The 19,210-nt window shown below is 51.0% G+C and overlaps 1 protein-coding gene across 7 annotated transcripts in view; it reads right to left on the reverse strand.

Moving 5' to 3' along the window:
* Positions 1 to 19,210, reverse strand: part of MYH10 (myosin heavy chain 10) — a 183,324-nt gene that overhangs the window by 39,979 nt on the left and 124,135 nt on the right. For all 7 annotated transcript variants that reach the window (XM_077458583.1, XM_077458581.1, XM_077458580.1 and 4 more), the window contains 7 exons: positions 15,995 to 16,168; positions 11,350 to 11,523; positions 10,556 to 10,670; positions 4,445 to 4,638; positions 3,735 to 3,856; positions 2,153 to 2,222; positions 1,881 to 2,041 (listed from right to left, as the gene is read on the reverse strand). In XM_077458583.1, the coding sequence (XP_077314709.1) occupies positions 1,881 to 2,041; positions 2,153 to 2,222; positions 3,735 to 3,856; positions 4,445 to 4,638; positions 10,556 to 10,670; positions 11,350 to 11,523; positions 15,995 to 16,168 (1,010 nt within the window). The remainder of the gene's footprint in view (positions 1 to 1,880; positions 2,042 to 2,152; positions 2,223 to 3,734; positions 3,857 to 4,444; positions 4,639 to 10,555; positions 10,671 to 11,349; positions 11,524 to 15,994; positions 16,169 to 19,210) is intronic.

The following is a 19,210-nucleotide window of genomic DNA, read 5'->3' on the forward strand; positions in this document are numbered from 1 at the left end:
CGGCACTGATAGGCTGCACTGGTGGGCACTGATAGGCATAGTTAAGGCGGCACTAATAGGCACAGATAAGGCGGCACTGATGGGCATAGATAAGATGGCACGGATGGGTGGCACTAATAGGTACCACTGATAGATGGCACTGCTGGGCACTGGTAGATGACACTGATGGGCACAGATATGTGGCACTGGGGTGCAGCACCTTTGTTGAGGCAGATTGTGGGCACTGCTGGGTGGCACTGTGGGCACTGCTGGGTGGCACTGTGGGCACTTCTGGGTGACACTGTGGGCACTGCTGGGTGACACTGACAGGGGGGGGACACATTTTTTATTGATGTGGCACTGGCAGGGGGCAGGTGGGCACTGGCAGGGGGCAGGTGGGCACTGGCAGGGCTGGCCGTGATCAGGACTGATGTCCCGATCACGGCCGCCGGTGATCGGCTCTTTTTTTTCTCTCCTCGCGCTGACAGCGCAAGGAGGAATAATAGTCGATTACCGGCTCAGTTGCATCACATGATCAGCTGTCATTGGCTGACAGCTGATCACGTGATAAGGGGTCGGGATCGACCCCTTGCTCGGATCAGTGATCAGGCGATTCTCATAGACTCGCCGATCACAGACCGCGCCCCTCAGGGGGCACTCAGGCCGCTCGTGCACGGGACGGCGTCAATAGACGTAGTCCCGGCAAAGGAGATCCGCGCTGTAGCCATCATTCGGCTATAGCGCGGGTCTCAAGTGGTTAAACTATTAATTTATTTTTACACTGTTTCTTTAAAAAAAAAAAAAAAAAGCTTTTTCATCGCTTTTATTCTTTTATTGCCGTAACAAGGAATATAAACATCCCTTGTGACAGCAATAGACATGTGACAGGTACTCTTTATGAAGGGATCTACAAGGCCCCAAATCCCTGCTCTGCCTTTAAAAGCATTCAGAAACAGCAAGATCCGTGTTTTTGGATGCTTTTTTTTTTTTTAAACTGGCGCCTTTGACAGCTGGGTAAAGCGGAATTGATGTAAGGTCAATTGCTTCCGGGTTATTATAGCGGGGAGCCAATCCCGGCTTTGTTCAGCTGTCTGGCCAACTGGCGCACACACACCAGGCTGGTCGCTCGGGTCTCCAGGTTGGACAGGAGAGCCGAGGAAGGGGGGGGGGTCAGGATTGACCATGGACCTTCCTAGACCATCTAAATTCTTTTAAATTTCTGGTTATAGGATCTCTCTGTCCCAGATTCCATCTCCTAGCGGTAAATATACCATTGTCGTGCACATAGATGTGTGTGCACTACATAATGTATTGAATTCTGAGTTTGTTGACATGTATCTTCTTTTTAGAGAAAAAAATTCCCCTGAGGAAGACCATGACTGTATGGGTTGAAACGCGTCGGTGCACCTATGTGGTTGGCATTTGTTAATGCTATGTGTTGCTCCTCTGTATTTTTATCCTCATACATGATGAAACGTGTCTTTGTACTATCTATATATACATATACACATATATATATAAAATCAGAGCTCATATTTTAACCTACAGGTTACTGTGTTGGTATCCTATTTTTTTAAAATAAAGACTTTTACAAACAGTTACAGCTTTTTTTGTTCTAATTACTTGGCTGCTATTTAAAAATACAAAAAACACCCCCCCCCCACCCCCGAAATTTCAGGTTGCTTGGCTGTTGGCTTCAACAATGTTTTAGCTGCTGCCCTGCAGCCAGTATGTTAAATGTTACGGGAACAGTGCCATGCCAAGCTGACCAAGATCTCCCATGAGCCAATGCAAAACCCGAAATGACAAGTCAGTGGCTTATCATATTGAAACCACCAAATCAGAATGTTTGGCCAGGCAGCCATCATTTCCCCTTCACCGTACAAAAGTCAAATACTCACTTCCTGGCCAGGTAGCCTCGGCAAACGGATTGGAAGTAAATGATGATATCGGTTATCTTGAGGTCCCGCTCCTCTTCCAGGTGCGCCAGCACACCCGCGCGGAAAAAGATCTTACTCTGCCCGATTCGGAAGAGGTTTGGGTCCAGCTCGAGCGCCCGGATCTACAGGGGGGGAACCCAACTGTCAGCAAACGGGAGGGGGGTGCAAACAAAGTAATCACATGAGGATCAAGTGACCTCGTCATATTCTCATGGCCAAAGTGCGTCTCTTACCATCCTCTCGCAGGCCTGCTTCCCGTCCATGAATCCTTTGGGGATGGCGTTGGGGGTGAGGATTTCATACCTGGAAAGGAGAACCACAGCCATTGGTCAATCTCCATCCATTCTCTGAGATATCCAGTCCTGCCCTATGATCTCTATGGGAGTTGTGGTCACATGACCAAGCTTTGACGGCACAGCCAGGTTCCACCCATCCGCTATGCCGACTTTGATTTTTGAAAACAATGTTTCAATAATTGTTCCACAATTCACCAGACCTGCTACCGCCATGCAAGACCGCGCTCAATGACAATCACCAGAAAACCCCTCGCTATACTAGGAAGCGGAAAAATCCAATTCCTGGCTGCAAGTGCTAAAGATAGTGAGATTCACTCCCCCCTCCCCTTTTTCTTTGCTATATCTCTGAACCTTGATCGTCCTGAAGAAGCCTTATGGCGAAACGTGTAGACATACAAGGGCTCACTGTACAAATTGTATAATTTTTATGATTTTAATATTTTTTTGAATACTGTAATCATACTATGTACCTTTTTCAATAAATATTTTTGTTATTTCTTTATTGCTACCTTTTGTTACTTTATTCTTGCCTTAAAAGTCTGACCTTTGGTTACTTTTTCTAGTACCCCCCCCAACAATACACATATTGGAACCCAAGGGAGCTCTATTTTACAAGCTTGTGTTTCCGTTGTAGCAACATTTACCATTTGTTGGAAATATTCAACATCTCTGGTAACCTAACCACTGGATATTTGTAAATGAGGCCTAGTCCACCTAAAGATAGCGAGATTCGCTCTCGCCCCCTCCCCTTTTTCTTTGCTATATCTCTGAACCTTGATCATCCTGAAGAAGCCTTATGGCAAAACGTTTAGACATACAAGGGCTCACTGTACAAATTGTATCATTTTTATGATTTTTTATTTTTTTTGAATACTGTAATCATACTATGTACTTTTTTCAATAAATATTTTGTTATTTCTTTATTGCTACTTTTTGTTACTTTATTCTTGCCTTAAAAGTCTGACCTTTGGTTACTTTTTCTAGTACCCCCCCCCCCCCCGACAAGCAAGTATAGTATAGAAAAACAACAATACACATATTGGAACCCAAGGGAGCTCTATTTTACAAGCTCGTGTTTCCGTTGTAGCAACATTTACCATTTGTTGGAAATATTCCACATCTCTGGTAACCTAACCACTGGATATTTGTAAATGAGGCCTAGTCCACCTAAAGATAGTGAGATTCGCTCTCCCCCCTCCCCTTTTTCTTTGCTACATCTCTGAACCTTGATCATCCTGAAGAAGCCTTCTGGCGAAACGTGTAGACATACAAGGGCTCATTGTACAAATTGTATCATTTTTATGATTTTTTATTTTTTTGAATACTGTAATCATACTATGTACTTTTTTTCAATAAATATTTAATTGTTACTTCTTTATTGCTACTTTTTGTTACTTTATTCTTGCCTTAAAAGTCTGACCTTTGGTTACTTTTTCTAGTACCCCCCCCCCCGACAAGTATAGTATAGAAAAACAACAATACACATATTGGAACCCAAGGGAGCTCTATTTTCCAGTACCTTTGCCGGAACTCCTGAAAGACGATCCGGTTGGGAAATCCCTGCCGGCAGATTCGGATCCCTTCCAGAACCCCATTACACCGCAGCTGATCCAGCACCAAATGAGGGTCCAATTTACCGGCCTGTCCAGGACAAAGAAAAACAGGAGTCAGGTTTATAGAGGACGGATCAAATCCAGAACCATAAAAACATTGCGCATATGCCGAGAGATTTATCCCTCGGCTGTATGTAAAATCCCCCGACCACCAGAGGGGGCTGATCAATTATAGAGGACAAATAGGAATAAATCTTCAGAAAAGGATAATAACTACTTGGAAAGGTCACATGGTATTTTCACAGCGTTTTTTCTAACGCAATGTTCAGTGTACCGCCCCCCCCCCCCCCCCCCAAAATATCGAGCACCGGCTACCACTGCATTTAAATATGTTGATGAGGCGAATGCACATTGTGAGAAGCTCACAGTGTGCGGTGATATCAGAGGAGGCCATTTCAGTCCTGGAGAGGAGCCGCTACAACTGTCCTAGACTGAAGGGAAGTCCGGAGTTCTCCTTTAAAAAGAGTCTCGGCCTCTGAATGAGAAATGGAATGCGATTCTGGATGGATCCGCACATATAACCCGGGATCATCATCAAAGCAGATTTAAACACAACTTTATTGCAGCGCCCTCCAGGAGCGAGGTGAACGTCTGCCTTCCCTGATCTCACACTTACGCGTTTCTCGTGGTTGGGGATGATGCAGCGCACAAAGTTTGGGTTGGTGTTGCGCAGCGTCGCCATCAGCTTGGTCAGGGACTCCTTGTAGAGCTGCCCCACCGTGCGGAACATTCCCTTCTTCGTCTTATAGGCCGAGCCGAACGCCGTCTCCGTCATCCCCGCCACTTGGTCCAGGCCCACGATACGGTCTACTACAGAGAAGAACGCGTTGGGGGTTAGTGAGAGTCGCACCGCGGGCAATACGCTGAGGGACCCCCAAGACATAATCCAACTGTGTGTTCCCCCCCCATTTACCACCCCCCCCCCCCACATTTGCTTTATCACATCATACAATCTCCAAAGTGCATACAGAGGATGCAGAGCCGCCCCCCCCCCCCCACCACCCCTGGCTGTCAGGGAATGAAGGATACAGCACCTATTTCTTATTTTCTCCCCTAGTCCTGTGGTCTCCAAGTTGTGGGCCTTTGCCAGCCTTTACCAGGCTCACAGGGCACTACTCCTCCCACTGACCCCAATGACAGGGCACTATTCCCCCCACTGACACTAATGATGGGGCACTGTTCCTCCCACTGACACCAATGATGGGGCACCATTCCTCCCACTGACACCAATGATGGGGCACCATTCCTCCCACTGACACCAATGATGGGGCACCATTCCTCCCACTGACACCAATGATGGGGCACCATTCCTCCCACTGACACCGATGATGGGGCACCATTCCTCCCACTGACACTGATGATGGGGCACCGTTCCTCCCACTGACACCGATGATGGGGCACTGTTCCTCCCACTGACACCAATGATGGGGCACCATTCCTCCCACTGACACCAATGACGGGACACTATTCCTCCCACCGATACCAATGATGGGGTACTATTCCCCCCACCGACACCAATGATGGGGCACTATTCCCCCCACTGACACCAATGATGGGGCACTATTCTCCCCACTGACACCAATGATGGGGCACTATTCCCCCCCACTGACACCAATGATGGGGCACTATTCCCCCCACTGACACCAATGATGGGGCACCATTCCTCCCACTGACACCAATGACGGGGCACTATTCCTCCCACTGACACCAATGACGGGCACCATTCCTCCCACTGACACCAATGAAGGGGCACCATTCCTCCCACTGACACCAATGAAGGGGCACCATTCCTCCCACTGACACCAATGATGGGGCACTATTCCTCCCACTGACACCAATGACGGGGCACTATTCCTCCCACTGACACCAATGACGGGGCACTATTCCTCCCACTGACACCAATGACGGGGCACTATTCCTCCCACTGACACCAATGACGGGGCACCATTCCTCCCACTGACACCAATGAAGGGGCACCATTCCTCCCACTGACACCAATGAAGGGGCACCATTCCTCCCACTGACACCAATGAGGGGGGCACTATTCCTCCCACTGATACCAATGATGGGGCACTATTCCTCCCACTGACACCAATGATGGGGCACTATTCCCCCCACTGATACAATGATGGGGCACTATTCCCCCCACTGATACCAATGATGGGGCACTATTCCTCCCACTGATACCAATGATGGGGCACTATTCCCCCCACTGATACCAATGATGGGGCACTATTCCTCCCACTGACACCAATGATGGGGCACTATTCCTCCCACTGACACCAATGATGGGGCACTATTCCTCCCACTGACATTGTAGACATCAACCAGCGAGGTACAAAAATCCTGAATGAAGAGAATGGATAGCAAAAAATTGGTGAGACTTTTCCCAGAAGTGTTGAAGAAAAAACGTTCCGAGGCATGCTGTTGATAGTGGGGGTTATTCTGTGCTGGCCTGCAATCTTTTTGTTTGGCAGTCTGTCTGTAGGGGGCAGTATAACCTAATAGTTAAAGTTAATGACTTCCTCTGACCCTCAACTGGCTGGGGAGACTATTCCATATTTTCGAGCGGTCATCAGAACAGGAAGAGAGGACATCTTCCAATGTCTGTCCTGGTGACAACTGAGAAGATTTCCGCTCACTTCCTTCTGAATCTCCAGGAGAGGAAGTCAATGGATTGCGGTGACGTCAGTACGTCGCTCCTCCCTACGCCACTTCGTTATAGGTAACATCTTCTAGTGCCCCTGGAAGACGTTACCTATAACGAAAGGGCGTAGGGAGGAGCGACGTACTGACGTCACCGCGATCTACGCTGGACCCGGAAGCGACAGGCAGCGTTACTAAGCCGGCCGGCGAATCTGTTTGTTTTACAAAGCAAAGTTTTTTCTACTTGATGTAAGTGCAATCTTTTTTATTATATTAAATTTCGTGACTATATCACACTATGGCGATTCCTTTCGTTATTATATGTGCTGGGCAATGAGCGGTGTGGCTGTAGGATTCTTCTAACCACTTGAACCAAGCGCCTAAAGGAGATACACCCTCCATGCAGTCCTGACTCAGAGGAAGTGTTTTTGATTTGGCGATATCTGGTCTCTGAGATGGGATCAGTGTAGCTGGTAAGCGGCAGTAGTGTTGGTGGTGGAAGTCCTCCTTTTTTCCTGCAAACTCTGATGACACTTCTCCTATATCGGTGTGGTGTGTTTAAAACACGTTGGAGATTACAACCAAAAAAAAAAATTTTTTTTTGATGGGATGATGGACTAATATTTGAACATTAGTATATACATTTCTCTGTCTGCACTTTAACATTTTTTGATTTCATGTTTTATTTATTCACTTATTTGCTTCACATAGCATTTATCGGATCAGTATAGCGCAGCTTATTTGGGAATAATTATTTGAATTGTGGGTATCTCACGGTTAAAGCTGCTGCTGCGTTTACAATTCACAATTTTTTGTAACTATCGTTTCATTACTTCACATTAAGTTCACATAGGAACAGCGCTGTATTTTTTAGGTTTTTATTCTGTTTTGAAGTTGGAAAGATCAGGTCGTGGGCGGTGGAAGGAGCAGGAGGTGGAAGGAGTAGGTGGTGGAAAGAGTAGGCTGCGGGCGGTGCAAGGAGCAGGCCGCGGGCGTTGGAGTTCTAGGTGGAGCTCATGGACAGTTGAAGGTGGAGCAGGTCACGGGTGGTGGAAAGAGTAGGCTGCGGGCGGTGCAAGGAGCGGGCCGCGGGCGGTGGATTTCTAGGTGGAGCTCATGGACAGTTGAAGGTGGAGCAGGTCACGGGTGGTGGAAAGAGCAGGCTGCGGGCGGTGCAAGGAGCAGGTCATCGAGTCAAATCAAAATGACTTGGTGCCTTAACTGCACCAACTTTTGAAGCGGAGTGCTTTTGAGTGCTCAGCACCCTTACCCTTTCATTTCTAGAGCGGCTGCAATTTTTTATGTATACCTAACCGCGGCAAAAGGTACGAAGCACATCTAAGATGACTAAAGCAGATTTTCTGCCTACTCTACCGTATCTCCACTGCAGGCGTATAGACTAGTCTAAAAGCTGCTCTCTATAACCAGTTCTAATCTATGAGAAAATCACCTCCACATATGTGGTCATAAAAAGAGGCTCTCTGAACAGTCGGTAGGGCGAAGGTAATGAGGGAAAAAAAGGGTTGAAAATAATCAATCAGTACAAAAAACTGTTTGGGTTGAAGGAATTTTCCAGATTTCACCCATCAATGTTGTGTGACACCCCGCACAGAACACGTCACTATTCACTTGCTTAACCACTTCAATACCGGGGGGGGGGGGGGGGGCACTTAAACACCTTCCTGCCCAGACCAATTTTGAGCTTTCAGCGCTGTCGCACTTTGAATGACAATTGCGCGGTCGTGCTACACTGTACCCAAATGAAATTTTTATCATTTTTTTCCACAAATAGAGCTTTCTTTTGGTGGTATTTGATCACCTCTACGGTTTTTATTTTTTGCGCTACAAATAAAAAAATACCGAAAATTTTGAAAAAAAAATGTTTTTTTTTGTTTCAGTTTCAAAACTTTGTAAATAAGTACGTTTTCTCCTTCACTGATGGGCACTGATGGGGCTACACTGATGGGCACTGATAAGGTGGCACTGATGGGCACCAATGTGGCACCAATGAAGTGGCACTGATAGGCGGCACTGATGGGCGGCACTGATGGGCGACACGGATGGGCGGCACTGATGGGCGACACGGATGGGCGACACGGATGGGCGACACGGATGGGCGACACGGACGGACACGGATGGGCGACACGGACGGACACTGATGGGCGACACGGACGGACACTGATGGGCGACACGGACGGACACTGATGGGCGACACGGACGGACACTGATGGGCGACACGGACGGACACTGATGGGCGACACGGACGGACACTGATGGGCGACACGGACGGACACTGATGGGCGACACGGACGGACACTGATGGGCGACACGGACGGACACTGATGGGCGACACGGACGGACACTGATGGGCGACACGGACGGACACTGATGGGCGACACGGACGGACACTGATGGGCGACACGGACGGACACTGATGGGCGACACGGACGGACACTGATGGGCGACACGGACGGACACTGATGGGCGACACGGACGGACACTGATGGGCGACACGGACGGACACTGATGGGCGACACGGACGGACACTGATGGGCGACACGGACGGACACTGATGGGCGACACGGACGGACACTGATGGGCGACACGGACGGACACTGATGGGCGACACGGACGGACACTGATGGGCGACACGGACGGACACTGATGGGCGACACGGACGGACACTGATAGGTGGCACAAATTGGCACTGATAGCTGACACAGATGGGCAACACGGATGGGCAGCACGGATGGGCATGGATAGGCGGCACAGGTGGGCATGGATAGGCGGCACAGGTGGGCATGGATAGGCGGCACAGGTGGGCATGGATAGGCGGCACAGGTGGGCATGGATAGGCGGCACAGGTGGGCATGGATAGGCGGCACAGGTGGGCATGGATGGGCGGCACAGGTGGGCATGGATGGGCGGCACAGGTGGGCATGGATGGGCGGCACAGGTGGGCACTCAGGCGGCACAGGTGGGCACTCAGGCGGCACAGGTGGGCACTCAGGCGGCACAGGTGGGCACTCATGCGGCACAGGTGGGCACTCATAGGCGGCACAGGTGGGCACTCATAGGCGGCACAGGTGGGCACTCATAGGCGGCACAGGTGGGCACTCATAGGCGGCACAGGTGGGCACTCATAGGCGGCATCGGTGTTATAGTAATGGATGCCAATCAGTGCCAAACAATAATGCATGCCAATCAGTGATGCCCATTGTGGCCACTGATTGGCATCCATTATGGGCACTGATTGGCACCGACTGTGCTGACTGGCACCCTGGTGGTCTAGGGAGGATTATGGATTTTTATTACCTTTTCCCTGGTGGTCTAGTGGTGTCCCTGGTGGTCCAGTGTGGGCATCCTCGGGGGGGCTGTGCTGATAATCGATCAGCACAGACCCCCCCTGTCAGAGGAGCAGCCGATCGGCTCTCCTCTACTCGCGTCTGACAGACGCGAGTGAGGGAAAGCCGATCACCGGCTCTTCCCATTTACACTGTGATCAGCCGTGATTGGACACGGCTGATCACATGGTAAAGAGTCTCCGTCGGAGACTCTTTACCGAGATCGTAGTTGCCGGGTGTCAGACTGACACCCCGCAACAACGATCGCCGCGATGCGCGCCCCCGGGGGCGCGCAGCGGCTCATAATCCTAATCACGTCATATGACGTCCGGTTAGGATTATGAAACCACTTTGCCGCCGTCAATTTGTAATAGGGCGGGCGGCAAGTGGTTAAAAAGGGACTCCGACATGCAGCTTCTGTAGGGCAGCTTGTAGGCGGACTTCCTTATATGGAAGAAGGCGGTTCCCGGATCTCAGTGTGGCGGCCGCACATGCTCTGAACGCACACTTCTCCCGGATCTCAGTGAAGCGGAGTCACCCTTGTCCTGCCCATGTCCGGCTCCTCTTAAGCATCAAGAAACGTTACAAAAAGCCCCAAAAAATGCTGAAAGTTTTCCACCTGAAGTTCCTTTGACAGATTTTGGCTGAATTTTGAGTATCACACAAAAAACAAAAACAAAACAAAAAAAGAAAACACATTTATGTCTCAAACAAGCATCAATGAGGAGTTTTCCTACCATCTTTCCAGAGCTCGGCCACAAATTTGTCTGTGGACTGGTGGAGGAGGGTGGCCACGTTGTCATTCAGAGGGTCCATGTTCTTCATGAGCCACTCATCGGCCTTATAGTCCACCTGCAGGGAGAGACCGCAGACCTGTAACTTGCAATCACCTATTCTGCCCCGTGTGGTAAATCTGCCCGCACACCATGTCAGAGCCTAGCCACCTTCCAGGCAACCTAGGAAGGAGCCCCCCCGGGGGGGCCAATGGGTGTGCAGAGAGCCCAGCTACAAAGTAAGTACACCCCTCACATTTCTGTAAATCTTTTCTTCTCTCTTTTCATGTGACAACACTGAAGAAATGACACTTGGCTACAATGGAAAGTAGTGAGTGTACAGCCCCCCCCCCCCCATGGATCTGATTGACAGCAGTGGGAGCCAATGGCTGCGCTGCTATTAATCTATCCAATCAAGAGCCGAGAACCCCCGGGCAGAGAGACAGCGTGTCCCTGCCGGGTCAAGTTCTAGGGCTCAGGTAAGTAAAATGGAAGGGCCGGTCACTGCCAGGTGTTTTTTCACCCTAATGCATAGGATGCACGAGGGTTTACAACCCCTTCAATGGACAAACTGAAGTCAGAAGCTGATTGGCTATCATGCACAGTGACTCCAGATTCTGCACGCTCCAGTTTTAGTTAATCAACCCCCCCCAGAGTGTCATCAACCCCTATAGGTGAACTACAAAACACATTCTGTATGATTGGAGACAGCTTGTACCTCAGTAGTCTGATACTGAAGCAGAACGGATGCCACGTACCCTGCCGGCATAATGGATGATGCAGAAATCGGCTTTGTCCTTCAGCTGGCGCGGCTTCTGGAACTTGGAGTGGGTGCCCTGTTCCTGCACCAGCTTGTCCACAAAGGTCTTGTCTGTGGCTTTGGGGAACCAGCACTCTTCATCCAGCAGAGCCAGGACCCCGGGAGGGTTGGCCTGGAGGGGGGGGGGGGGGGGGGGGGAAGAGAGAAACAGAAATAAAGGCTGAACAGAAATTGTGCAAAGCAGTACTGGTCTACTGTAACAATAGAAAGGGTTACATAGTAGGTGAGGTTGAAAAAGACACAAGTCCAACCCATGTAAAATAGTTAAAGGCCAACTCCACCTTTTACACCATGTAACAATATGTAGGGGGTGCAACATTGGTGGTTGCAAGCCGACCACCCTTTCCCTGATCACTTCCCCACCCCCAACTCCCCCCCCCCCCCCACCTCTCTCTTTATGAACAGAGATCTGTAAATGGATGAACTACAAGTCCCATCTGCCACATTGATCACCACACTCGCCTCCTTCAGCTCGGGAACTCAAAGGCCGTGCCTTGGTAAGGATATAGAGCCAAGGGCCACCCCCATCAAATCATTCTCTGCAGATATTACCTTTTTGTACCACCCCTTTAGAATGTAAGCTCTACGAGCCGGGCCCCCCTGTACCTTTGTATTGTACTGTAATTGTGTTGTCCCCCCCCCCCCCCATACATTGTAAAGTGCTGCGTAAACTGTTGGCACTATATAAGTCATGTATAATAATAATAATAACTAGAAAAGCTACAATTTCTGGGGAAATTGTGTGAAGTGTTCTTGCCTCCACCTACTGGAGTGGCTTGAGTAACTGTTGTGTGGTTGGAGTGGCTGGAGTAACTGTGAAAGGTGTTACTTGTTTATATGTTTTGGCTGATCATGGGGTGGTCATAATGTTTTGGCTGATCATGGGGTGGTCATAATGTTTTGGCTGATCATGGGGTGGTCATAATGTTTTTGGCTGATCATGGGGTGGTCATAATGTTTTGGCTGATCATGGGGTGGATATAATGTTTTGGCTGATCATGGAGTTGTCAGCTTTTGTCACCTCCCACTCTAGTTTTGAACATTTCACCATTCATTCCTATGGGACAAATTTCACCGCAAAAATGACGATATTTTGTGAACAATTCCGCGAAACGTTCCACAAAGTAATAGCACACCAAGCGGGAACAATCCGCACGTTTCGGTATATTACTGTGTATGTACTGTAAAAGCTGTGGGAGGAGTTAGGGTGGTAAATTTGGCTATAATAATATATATGTGAGATAACAGTAAGTGCTCTTGCTATGCAAGAACACTTATTATTATTATCATTATTATTATTATTATTATTATTATTATTATTAATAATAATAATAATAATAATAATAAAAGGGCAGCGCCTGCGGGAGCCCATGCATTGCACCCACCATTCACTGATCGTGGTTGCGATGCTTTGCAGGTTCATTTGCAAAAAAATAAAATAAATGCACATTATTTTTTGCTGCAAATACTTGTTTCTAATTGTCCAGCTCAGAAGGAAAATTATTTTCCAATAGGAATCCCTTCCCAACAACGTTCCTGCTTTTCTGAGTGGAGTGCCACCTCGTTCCTGCGATTTATGTATGAAACGAAAGTCTCAGATATGAATATCAGTGCTACAAACTGTCCTGGAGGAGAGGCCGGGAGTGCGCGGCAGGCCCCTATATTCTGATTCAGCATCGGAGGGATTATTAGCAATACTTTCAGCTACAAGGATGATCCTCATCAGGGACGGAGCCAGACACAAAGCAATGCCGACTTTTCTCCAGCAGATGGCGTCGGAGCTCAATTTGATTCTAACATACCGGTACATAGACTGCATTCACATTGGCCATTAAGGATGAGCTCCGGCGTGTTCGCACACTCCACGTGTAGAGCCCGCCAGGAAGTCGGCGCTGCGCTAATCACAGGCAGTGAGACGTTTCCCCAATGCGCAGCTGCAGAGATCGGGCAATGTCTCACTGCCTAAGTTTAGCGCAGCGCAGACTTCCTGGCGGGCTCTGCACGTGGAGTGTGCGAACACGCCGGAGCTCATCCCCATTGGCCATTAGAGTCGGTGTGAATGGTGTCAGTTCCTCCTGCAGCTCTCAGTGCTGCTGCTGTCGGCCACAATTCACCATAACAGTTTACCGGCAGCCACACCTATTTGTAGCTCTCTACACAGCCAGAAATTTTCTGTGGCGATCACGGCTGGAAGCACTTTCTTCTGCGTCTGCCAGTGACCCATCATATTAATGATATTCTGCACTGATGGGCACAGATATTCTGCACCGATGGCCACTGATGAGGCTGCGCTGAAGGGCATGGACATGCTGCACTGATGAGGCGACACTGATGTGCACGCATATTCCGCACTGATCGCCACTGATGAGGTGATACTGATGTGCACGCATATTCTGCACTGATGAGGCGGGCACTGATGGCCGCTCATGAGGCGGACACTGATGGCCACACATGAGGCGGGCACTGATGTGCACGCATATTCCGCACTGATCGCCACTGATGAGGTGATACTGATGTGCACGCATATTCTGCACTGATGAGGCGGGCACTGATGGCCGCTCATGAGGCGGACACTGATGGCCACACATGAGGCGACACTGATGTGCACGCATATTCCGCACTGATCGCCACTGATGAGGTGATACTGATGTGCACGCATATTCTGCACTGATGAGGCGGGCACTGATGGCCGCTCATGAGGCGGACACTGATGGCCGCTCATGAGGCGGGCACTGATGGCCACACATGAGGCGGGCACTGATGGCCGCTCATGAGGCGGGCACCGATGGCCGCTCATGAGGCGGGCACCGATGGCCGCTCATGAGGCGGGCACCGATGGCCGCTCATGAGGCGGGCACTGATGGCCGGGCACTGATGGCCGCTCATGAGGCGGGCACTGATGGCCACACATGAGGCGGGCACTGATGGCCACACATGAGGCGGACACTGATGGCCACACATGAGGCGGACACTGATGGCCACACATGAGGCGGACACTGATGGCCACACATGAGGCGGACACTGATGGCCACACATGAGGCGGGCACTGATGGCCACACATGAGGCGGGCACTGATGGCCTCACATGAGGCGGGCACTGATGGCCTCACATGAGGCGGGCACTGATGGCCTCACATGAGGCGGGCACCGATGGCCTCACATGAGGCGGGCACCGATGGCCTCACATGAGGCGGGCACCGATGGCCTCACATGAGGCGGGCACCGATGGCCGCTCATGAGGCGGGCACCGATGGCCGCTCATGAGGCGGGCACCGATGGCCGCTCATGAGGCGGGCACCGATGGCCGCTCATGAGGCGGGCACCGATGGCCGCTCATGAGGCGGGCACCGATGGCCGCTCATGAGGCGGGCACTGATGGGCGGGCACTGATGGCCGCTCATGAGGCGGGCACTGATGGCCACACATGAGGCGGGCACTGATGGCCACACATGAGGCGGGCACTGATGGCCACACATGAGGCGGACACTGATGGCCACACATGAGGCGGACACTGATGGCCACACATGAGGCCACACATGAGGCGGACACTGATGGCCACACATGAGGCGGGCACTGATGGCCACACATGAGGCGGGCACTGATGGCCACACATGAGGCGGACACTGATGGCCACACATGAGGCGGACACTGATGGCCACACATGAGGCGGACACTGATGACCACACATGAGGCGGACACTGATGGCCACACATGAGGCGGACACTGATGGCCACACATGAGGCGGACACTGATGGCCACACATGAGGCGGACACTGATGGCCACACATGAGGCGGACACTGATGACCACACATGAGGCGGACACTGATGGCCACACATGAGGCGGACACTGATGGCCACACATGAGGCGGACACTGATGGCCACACATGAGGCGGACACTGATGGCCACACATGAGGCGGGCACTGATGGCCACACATGAGGCGGGCACTGATGGCCACACATGAGGCGGGCACTGATGGCCACACATGAGGCGGGCACTGATATTCTGCACTGATGGAGACTGAAGAGGCGGCACTGAAGGGCACAGACATGCTGCACTGATGAGGCGGAAATGATGTGCACACATATTCTGCATTGATGGCCACTGATGAGGCGGCACTGATGAGGCGGCACGGATATGCTTCATGGTAATATTTATTTTTGTAACCTAATTCTGCATAAAACATTTAACAGTGTAATTTCATGAGATAATTTACGAGGGTGTGTTTAGGGGTGGGGTGGGGCGGGGCAACTGGTGGCGCCTCATCATCACTGTCAAGGCCGGGCTAGTAGCTCAGGACTTGAAATGTGGAGCCCTGTGATACAACGTACGGAAGGGATTATGGCGATAAGCGGGGTAATTTGCAGGCCATTAACCCCACTGAGTTGAAAGGGTAACTTCGCTATCGTGGGGAAAAAAATATACAGAAATGATTTGTAATCATCTTATGAAAGCAAATCACATTCAATACTTCACATCAGGTAAAGTAATGGATGATTTCTGATTGGCTCTAGGCTGCTGCATGGAGCTCTCTCATTAATCGATGAATGTTCAAAGCAGAGATAATGGACGATTGTTCTTACTGGTCTCTCGATGAGGTCAATACAGGGCTGGAGGTCCAGGCCGAAGTCAATGAAGTTCCACTCGATGCCCTCCCGCTGGTACTCCTCCTGCTCCAGGATGAACATGGTGTGGTTGAAGAGCTGCTGCAGCTTCTCATTGGTGTAATTGATGCAGAGCTGTTCAAAGGAGTTCAGCTGGAAGAAGGAGAGAAGAGAGTGAGCGAGAGAAGAGCGAGCGAGAGAAGAGCGAGAGAGAGAAGAGCGAGAGAAGAGCGAGCGAGAGAGAGAAGAGCGAGAGAGAGAAGAGCGAGAGAGAGAAGAGCGAGAGAGAGAAGAGCGAGAGAGAGAAGAGCGAGAGAGAGAAGAGCGAGAGAGAGAAGAGCGAGAGAGAGAAGAGCGGGAGAGAGAAGAGCGGGAGAGAGAAGAGCGGGAGAGAGAAGAGCGGGAGAAGAGCGAGGGAAGAGCGAGGGAAGAGCGAGGGAAGAGCGAGGGAAGAGCGAGAGAAGAGCGAGAGAAGAGCGAGAGAAGAGCGAGAGAAGAGCGAGAGAAGAGCGAGAGAAGAGCGAGAGAAGACATCGCAACAAACCATGACATGCAAAAAACTGCAAAGACGCAACCCACAAGCCGGATTCTATTTAGGGAACATCAACAAATGTTAATTTTTGCCTAAGCCGTACCTGGAAAATCATTTGCCTTGAAATCCTTCTGAAAGATAGCAGTACCCTGTCTGTACCCGGACACTCCTGTGACCACAGAGCTCTATATCTGCTGTGTGATATCATCCAAGGCCGTGGTCTCCAAACTGCGGCCCTTTGCTTGCCTTTACCCGCCCCTTGGGACACTTCCCTCCACTGACACCAATGATGGGGCACTATTCCCCCCACTGACACCAATGATGGGGCACCATTCCCCCCACTGACACCAATGAAGGGGCACCATTCCTCCCACTGACACCAATGATGGAGCACTATTCCTCCCACTGATACCAATGATGGGGCACTATTCCCCCCACCGATACCAATGATGGGGCACTATTCCCCCCACTGACACCAATGAAGGGGCACCATTCCCCCCACTGACACCAATGAAGGGGCACCATTCCTCCCACTGACACCAATGAAGGGGCACCATTCCTCCCACTGACACCAATGAAGGGGCACCATTCCTCCCACTGACACCAATGATGGGGCACCATTCCTCCCCCTGACACCAATGACGGGGCACTATTCCCCCCACTGACACCAATGACGGGGCACCATTCCTCCCACTGACACCAATGACGGGGCACCATTCCTCCCCATTCCTCCCACTGACACCAATGATGGGGCACCATTCCTCCCACCGACACCAATGATGGGACACTATTCCTCCCACCGACACCAATGATGGGGCACTATTCCTCCCACTGACACCAATGATGGGGCACTATTCCTCCCACTGACACCAATGATGGGGCACTATTCCTCCCACTGACACCAATGATGGGGCACTATTCCTCCCACTGACACCAATGATGGGGCACTATTCCTCCCACTGACACCAATGATGGAGCACTATTCCTCCCACTGATACCAATGATGGGGCACTATTCCCCCCACCGATACCAATGATGGGGCACTATTCCCCCCACCGACACCAATGAAGGGGCACCATTCCCCCCACTGACACCAATGAAGGGGCACCATTCCTCCCACTGACACCAATGAAGGGGCACCATTCCTCCCACTGACACCAATGAAGGGGCACCATTCCTCCCACTGACACCAATGATGGGGCACCATTCCTCCCCCTGACACCAATGACGGGGCACTATTCCCCCCACTGACACCAATGACGGGGCACCATTCCTCCCACTGACACCAATGACGGGGCACCATTCCTCCCCATTCCTCCCACTGACACCAATGATGGGGCACCATTCCTCCCACCGACACCAATGATGGGACACTATTCCTCCCACCGACACCAATGATGGGGCACTATTCCTCCCACTGACACCAATGATGGGGCACTATTCCTCCCACTGACACCAATGATGGGGCACTATTCCTCCCACTGACACCAATGATGGGGCACTATTCCTCCCACTGACACCAATGATGGGGCACTATTCCTCCCACTGACACCAATGAAGGGGCACCATTCCTCCCACTGACACCAATGATGGGGCACCATTCCTCCCCCTGACACCAATGACGGGGCACCATTCCCCCCACTGACACCAATGACGGGGCACCATTCCTCCCACTGACACCAATGACGGGGCACCATTCCTCCCACTGACACCAATGACGGGGCACCATTCCTCCCCATTCCTCCCACTGACACCAATGATGGGGCACCATTCCTCCCACCGACACCAATGATGGGGCACTATTCCTCCCACTGACACCAATGATGGGGCACTATTCCTCCCACTGACACCAATGATGGGGCACTATTCCTCCCACCGACACCAATGATGGGACACTATTCCTCCCACTGACACCAATGATGGGGCACTATTCCTCCCACTGACACCAATGATGGGGCACTATTCCTCCCACTGACACCAATGATGGGGCACTATTCCTCCCACTGACACCAATGATGGGGCACTATTCCTCCCACTGACACCAATGATGGGGCACTATTCCTCCTACTGATACCAATTGACATAAGAAAGCAAAGACCATCTTCTAACAAGATGGCCGACTGCACACAGACAATGCAGAATAAGAAATGGTAAGTCAGCAATAGGGAAAGATCCATTGCAGGCAATACCAGCGAGGTCTTTTAGCCTCTGCTTCCGTGTTTTTGGTCAGGTGTCCCCCCCCCCGGCAAAAAACTGCTACAAAGCAACAACAAATCGCTGGCTTGCTGTCCCTCTGTGAAAATCGCCAGTAAACTTGTCCCCGTTTAAGGCAAGGCCAACCTGCTGCTGCCCATGTAACACATATGTGCAAACAGTGAAAGGGTGGGCTTTACTGTCCCCCACGATGAACAATTTGTGCCACCGTGCGGTCAATGTTTCTGCTGACTGCGTGCTCCCAACATACAGGCCGAGACCGTCCCCACCAATGATTGGCAGCTGGCGGGCCTGGCTTACGATCATGTGACCACAGTGGCAACCAATAACCGCGGTCACATGATCAACACTCCTTCCTGCCCCTCTGGCTTGCAGAATCTGTCTTCCTGTCCTCTTGACATAAGTGCTGCGTGCCTAGATGGGCAACCAACCAACCAAGTGGTGGAGTC

This window comes from Lithobates pipiens, unplaced genomic scaffold (genome assembly GCF_037356315.1).
Source record: "Lithobates pipiens isolate NorthernLeopardFrog02 unplaced genomic scaffold, aLitPip1_a1.2 Scaffold_28, whole genome shotgun sequence".
In the NCBI taxonomy this organism is placed as follows: Eukaryota; Metazoa; Chordata; class Amphibia; order Anura; family Ranidae; genus Lithobates; species Lithobates pipiens.